Source organism: Gymnoscopelus braueri (genome assembly GCF_963280865.1).
Source record: "Gymnoscopelus braueri genome assembly, chromosome: 7".
Taxonomy (NCBI): Eukaryota; Metazoa; Chordata; class Actinopteri; order Myctophiformes; family Myctophidae; genus Gymnoscopelus; species Gymnoscopelus braueri.
Genome location: NC_137608.1, coordinates 35,024,672 through 35,032,171, shown reverse-complemented (window position 1 = coordinate 35,032,171; position 7,500 = coordinate 35,024,672). Strand labels below are relative to the sequence as shown.

General features: G+C 44.1%; 1 protein-coding gene across 1 annotated transcript; it reads right to left on the bottom strand.

Moving 5' to 3' along the window:
- Positions 1–5,600: 5,600 nt before the first annotated feature.
- LOC308089005 (ATP synthase subunit alpha, mitochondrial-like) lies at positions 5,601–7,258 on the bottom strand (the record flags this gene model as incomplete). The annotated part of the gene is made up of 1 exon (XM_080433584.1): positions 5,601–7,258. The coding sequence occupies one exon, from the start codon at positions 7,256–7,258 to the stop codon at positions 5,603–5,605; it is 1,656 nt and encodes a 551-aa protein (XP_080289710.1). The 3' UTR covers positions 5,601–5,602.
- Positions 7,259–7,500: the final 242 nt, after the last annotated feature.

The window sequence follows — 7,500 nt, the reverse complement described above, 5'->3', positions numbered from 1 at the left end:
ACACTCCATCCAGACTGCAGGTGGCAGGGGGTGGTTTAGATGCCACTGGTCACATACAGCGTATGTACGGCGCTGCATTGTAAGGGCTATTATCACCAGAACCCCACCTAACCCCCTTCACACCGAACCCCTATTCCGTACACACTCCTCCTAGCCCCCAAACCCCCTTATCATCACCCTCACTGTCTCTGCAGTCTGATGGAAAAAAGTACTCACAACTCCTGGCCTGCCTTGCACGAGGAGGGTAAGAGAGTTTATACTGTAGGTAGGTTAATAATAAATGACATGAAATCTATTAAGGGCTGCATAAGGACAGGTGCATAATGTAGTAGGAAGGGCTGAAAAAGACGGAGCTGCTTGGGAAATAGAATAATGGAAGAGTACAAGACATATGGGAGCATACAAGACAGGGGAAAGCTAGAATTTGAGGAGATGGGTAGAAAGAGACATCTGGTCATGTTTACCAAACGGAACTTTTGAAAACAGGCATTCCAAGCATTTGTAAATGAACTCTAGGATCCTGCAATAAAATGACCTGTCATTCTCAAGCTTACGTTTTGTAAACTCCCAGGGAAAGGACATGAAATGAAGTGTAGGTACAAGCATACAGTAACACACATAGATCCAAAAATATATCGCACACTGTAGAAGGCTTTTATAATTTACGTTTCCTTTTTCACTCCCCTAGCTTTTATTGACAAATGAATCAATCAATGGGCATGAATGCATGGTCTGACTCCAGGAGCCTGAATATCTGGGGATGGGATAGATTATTTTGCTTGTTGAGTGTTACAAAATGTAAAAATAAATTTTGCCTTAACTGAAACTATAAACTGCATTTTCACCCGCATTTCACTTTTTTCTGGGGTGGATGAGGAACTCTGACACTTTACAAGACCGTTCTGCTATAAAACTGTGACTGTATGTGCTGCTGTCTCATGCAGTGATGTTCTTCTCTCAAAGCCAAATAAAGACATTTATTAACCAAAATCTCACTATTTCCATGTGTCTTTAATTTCAGATATATGAAATGTAGCTGTAGCCTTGAAAACACATTTGAAGAGAGATTTTTACTGTCTTCCGTCGATGTCAGAATAGTGCATAGGTTCATAGAAAAACATGTGTAACGATAATAATAATAAACTTTATTTGTATAGCACCTTTCGTGACATCAAATCCCAAGCCCAAAGTGCTTTACATGAAAAAAAAGATCAACAAAAGAAAAATAACACAATATTAAACTAGATTAAGCTAGATTCAGGCAAGATCAAAATATAAAAATACAAGAAAATAGCAAGAACAAAACGTTACTACATCACTTTAGAAGGATTCCAGAACCATTCAGACAACCTGTCACCTATTTAGGTTCACACTTCAATAAGGAACCACACAGACTCTACCTATTGAAAGATATACTAAATCTACATTTACAGGGAACCACTAAAAGCAAGAGTAAAAAAGTGGGTCTTGAGCTTTATTAACCAAACACTTCATATAATATGTGATTAAGTAAATGTATTTTTAGACTAGAAAATGTGCTCCTCGGAGCACAAGTCTCCGCCAGCAGACCTGTGCTATTTTAATTCTCAGAGGGACACACACACGCACGGACGGGTGATTTGTACTGGAAGGCACTGTTCCAATCAAGACTGATTGATCCTGTCTTACCTCACTTCAAAAACATAGCTTTTTGAAGTGACACACCTATTTATAGGATTTTATTTCGTCATGCGTCCCTCTAGCCAATCAAAGGCATTGGTGTCAACATATTGACACGTGTCACGTGGAGCTTGACCAATGTTAGCTTGGCTAGGAGGGAGGTGAACACACAGCGGGACGAAGCGAAAACATACTCTCCGCCTCCGGCGGAGACAATAAATGACAAGTGACAGAAGTCACTTAAAACACATTTCAAGTCGTGCTGAGATTCTTTACTACACATGTATGTCAATATTACTATAGGCACAGCAGCTCTGCTGGAGTGGTGTGTGGGCTCAGGTCACCTTCACACTTACTGATTCTGTTCCCTGGCCAGATGATATCAGCCAGCTCAGCTGGGAATGTGAATTTGTGACTTTCCAGTCAGCCAGTTTCTCTAACCTTTGGGCCACCACCCAGTCATTAACATACAGAGCTGCATAGTAGCCATCTATTCATCTTGGCCTCTCTCAGTCTGCACACAAAGGTAGAGGATGGGGCTGTGATTTGATGGATGAGTGTTGTCCAGAGAAGCCCGCCTGCCCAGCTGTCACCAGCAAGGACACCCACTGAACACACTGTGGGCAGTCTATCATCTTAACTAGTCATTTAATCTGGCTGTTTTACATTTACATTGGCAGAGTTTTTTTTTGTTTTCTTTAATAAAACAAAAACATAATCACACAGCAACAAAAAAATCCTGATGATGTTAAATTCTTCCAACAGTGGACCCCCAAATGAATATGTATTTGGCCCCATATCTGAAAACATTTTGTCCCAGGGACCCCAATACAAGATTTGTGTTTCAAAAATATTGAATAAAATGTCAAAAATCGTGAAAATAGCTGATATGCAAGCTCACAAAGTGTCGTGAATTTAGCTGGGGACCCCCTGAAAGGACCGACTTGGAGAACCACTGTCTTAGACAAACAAATTACTCATACATATAACATATTATTGTTTGATGCATTTCTGTGTCCAGGAGTTTTGTTCCAGGAGCAAGTTAAAATGGTTCAGGCATCCAAGGACGCTTCCTGGGCATCTCCCTAGGGAGGACCTCTGGGCACATCCCACTGGGTGGAGGCCACAGGGCAGACCAAGGACCAGATGGTGGCATTATATCTCCATCAAGGACCAGAGGGATTATAGCTGGACCCTGGCCTTGGAAAGCATTGGGATCCAGGATGTAGTGGCTAATGTGGCCCGGGAAAGGGAAGTTCATTGTTGCCCCCGAGTTAATTGCATAACTGTACACAGAGCTATTGAGGGGTCATCATGACTCCATGATTGCTATGAAACATCAAAAGCTCTGTGTGGACAAGCAGTCACACTCTACCAAGCCTCAGATTACACTCACCCATCTCTGTTCCTCCTGAGATTTACTTTCTTCAAAGGAATGTTATATTTAATGATTGTTAGTTATTTATCAAGTATCATTTGAAGACATCATGTCTGAAAGTTTCAATTATCTAATATTGTTATTTTCTTTGATTCAATTGTAAAATTTAAGTTTTTATGAATATTTAAATGTGTCACATATCTGTGAGAAGCTGATATTGCGCTGGATTCAAAGGTGAGGTTTATATTTATCAAATTAAGCCCCAAAGTAAGTTTACCATGACATCTGTTCAGTGTGCCAAGGCCTCACTCTATGAAGTCAGTACTGTAACCTCATATTGATTACATCAGGGTATTCCTAATATGGGGATTTGCAGTTTTATCTATATTTAATTTATACCCATCTGTCTGTGTCCCCTTTGTTAGGGAAGAGAGGGGGTACAAAAGTTTATTCTTCTGAAATCTAGGCGTTTTTGGCCTTCAGTGTGCTAAACAAGACCAGGAGACCTGGTTCTGCCAGACCCAGAATGAAGTTCTAGTATGATGAGCTTTACTTAATTACATACTTGTGACATAATAATGATGTCATGAATAGTTCGTGACGAAAGGGGACGAAAGGGGGACAGACTTTTTTTTGGCTGGGGCCGGAGGACAAAGTGACAGACTTTTTTTTGGCTGGGGCCGGAGGACAAAGTGACCATGCCCATGTATGGACGAAACAGGTACAAAGCCTCATGTAAGCCCGACCCCTTGGGTCTGGCAATCATAAAGACACAGGACAAGTTTCCCTACTGGGAAATTTGATAAGGCTCCAGATCATCCCTTAATATCAACACTCGTTACCGATACTCCTATATAGGGAATGTTAGGCCTTATGACAAGATTAACTGAGACTGTTACAGCCACATATATAGAGATGTTTTTTTTATATATATATGTGTCATGGTTCCTCCCTTTCGACCTCTAAACAATCCTACACCCGTGAACAGGATTGCTTACAGATCACCACAATTAACTGCTACTACTCGTGTCTTTTTGGATTAAGCTGTTGGTTGTCTCATTGTTTTTTTCAAACAAGTTCCTTTTGGTCATGAGGAGGTATTAGTTTTGGTCAAGGTAACCTTTAAGGCTTATCCACAAGTTTCACAATACTATTGTTTTACATTATAACCAGGAGAATAATGGATAAAATCCATTGTTGACAGAATAGAACGCTATTCAGGTTTGTCTTTAAATGCAGGAATTAAAATATTTATTAAAAGGGGTCTGCGATACAGGATAACAATAAATTATACAGCATAATAATTGTTACAGATTGCAAAGATAAAATAAAATAAAATAATAGTCCCTGGCAGTAATCTCCCTACCAGTCTGTATCTTGTATCTTGATAACATAATATAATTTAGATAGGTGAATAAAGGGTTGTACAGGCCCTTCTCGACCTTGACAGATTCCTCTAATCTTCCCAAAGGAGGTTTGGCCGACTTTGGGTCCTTCCTACTCCCGATGGAGTCCATGTTCTTAACCTGTTGATAGCTATCCTCTATGTGAGTTTTGCCAGACAGCTATTCAGCCAAGAGACGGACGATGCCAGAATTCTCAGCTGAATCTGAGCCTGAAAATATCCTAAGTGTGGCAGATAAGTCATCCTCCCCCTCCTCGGGCGAGCGTGCCCATCGCCCCTCCTTGGGGTTGGAAGGAATCCTCTCGTGTGCCATTGTGCAGCACCTTTTATACCCCCTGATGACCTTGTCAATAGTTCAACCCTCCGCATTCCTTCTACCACCTGCCTCTTAGTCATCCTCACACTAACCATTACATCATTTCAAAACGGCTTTCTCCCCCCAGACTCCCGACCTCTGAGTCAATGGGTTACGCCAGTGTCTCTCCAATGTGAAGGTCACAATGCTCAAGGTTACTATGACGCAGACCCCATGGCCTTGCACCTGTGTCATGCTGAAAATACCCACCATCTTGAACTGGATTTAAAGTCATAATAATACTATGGCCTTGAACATTCAACCAACTTACACATGATGTCATTGTTAAAGTCACAGTGGGACTCTCTCTACAAATGTTTGGGCATCCCTACGATTGTTTACCATAACACAGCTTCCTATAACAACCCTCCGCTTATAGTTAACACAGTAGCTATGGTTACACATTCAGATCTAACTGTTATCTGTTGTTTACCATTACAACAAGAACATCTTAGCAGTGCTTATAACTTCAGCAGTAACATACATTTAGTTTCAACTAGGCCTGCATTACATATATTACTAGTGACAATACACACAACACAAACAATTAAAGCAGATCACAATAGCATACATTTAGTTTCAATAGCTCAGATTATATTTCATACACATCAGAATAGCTCTCTCATATACTGTTTATCAATTCTCAACCCTTATCAGCATAACTCTGTGCTTCGATTAACTTTGTCGACTCGGGTCTTCTCGGGTCTTCTCCCAGCTTCTTCTCTCTGGCTACCTCTGGCGTCTGATGTGCAGGCTGCAGTCTTCTCTTCTCCTTCTCCCGAAGACAGTAAGTGCTAGCTAGCAGTTACTCAAAACTGGACAGGAAGGTCAACACAGTCTGCTTCAGTTTAACATCTGTCTCCTCAGAGATCTTGCCTTCAGTCCTAATTGTTGCAAGCAAATCCTGGTGCTGACTGAGGATGTGTGCAATGAAAGCCTTCTCGAACTTTGTGATCTTGCTGGGCTCCAACTTGTCCAGGTGACCTCTGACACCAGCATAGATGATTACTACCTGCTCCTCGATGGCCATGGGGCAGTACTGTCCCTGCTTGAGTAGCTCTGTGAGCCTAACACCCCTGCTGAGGAGCTGTTGGGTGGAAGCGTCCAAGTCAGAACCAAACTGGGCGAAGGCTGCAACCTCACGGTACTGGGCCAGCTCCAGCTTCATGGTACCAGCCACTTGCTTCATGGCCCTGGTCTGAGCAGCAGAACCTACTCTTGACACAGACAGACCCACATTGATAGCTGGCCGGATACCCTTGTAGAACAGCTCAGTCTCCAAGAAGATCTGTCCATCTGTGATGGAGATCACATTGGTGGGGATGTAGGCAGACACGTCACCGGCCTGGGTCTCGATGATAGGGAGGGCAGTGAGAGAGCCACCGCCAAAGTTGTCGTTCATCTTGGCAGCTCTCTCCAGCAGACGGGAATGCAGGTAGAACACATCTCCGGGGTAGGCCTCGCGACCAGGGGGGCGACGCAGCAGCAGAGACATCTGACGGTAGGCAACAGCCTGCTTGGACAAGTCGTCATAGATGATCAGGGCGTGTTTTCCGTTGTCTCTGAAGTACTCTCCCATGGAGCAGCCGGCATAAGGGGCCAGGTACTGCAAGGGAGCAGCGTCAGAGGCGGTGGCAGAGACCACGATTGTGTACTTCATGGCGTCAGTGTCAGTCAGCCTCTTCACCAGCTGAGCCACAGTGGATCTCTTCTGGCCGATGGCCACATAGATACAGTACAGCTTATTTTTCTCGTCAGCTCCTTCGTTAAAGCGCTTCTGGTTGATAATGGTATCAATGGCAATGGCGGTTTTGCCAGTCTGCCTGTCACCAATGATCAGCTCACGCTGACCTCTACCAATGGGCACCAGGCTGTCCACAGCCTTGATGCCAGTCTGCATGGGCTCTCTCACAGAGATACGGGGAATGATGCCAGGCGCCTTCAAACCCACACGCCTACGGATGCTGGTGCCCAGGGGACCCTTCCCATCGATGGCATTCCCCAGAGCATCTACTACACGGCCCAATAGCTCTTCACCAACAGGAACATCCACAATGGCGCCAGTTCTCTTCACAATGTCACCCTGCTTGATCAGCCTGTCATTACCGAACACCACAACACCAACGTTGTCAGGCTCCAAGTTCAGAGACATACCCTTGAGTCCAGAAGAGAATTCTACCATCTCCTCTGCCTGGACATTCCTGAGCCCATGCACTCTGGCAATACCATCACCGATGGACAGCACACGGCCTGTCTCCTCCAGGTCAGCGGACATGTCTGCTCCCAAGATTTTCTCCTCCAGGATGGAAGACACCTCAGCTGTGCCTGTCTTTGCAACTGCAAGCAGTGGTCTATGTGTGTGCAGGTGGTTGATCCCAATGCAAGCGGCCGGCAGTGTCTTCGACACCAATCCAGTCCTCCTGGGAAGGGCTCTGGATAGAGCCACTGCAACTCGCAGCATTTTGTTTGGATGAGTGATCTATCCTACTGTGCCTGCAGTGTAAACGTAATGTCTGAATGGACGAGAAACTGGTTGACCAGATCCAAGAGCCACTGTGATGGTATCCAAGTAGGAATTAAACCGATATGGCCCTGGGCAGTAGAGGGTGGAGGAGGATAAGCTGAGATAAGCTGATGAGCTTATATTGTTGGCTAAGGTGCGTGTGTCATCCTGGTGATATCAATGCGAGTCATATCCGTATA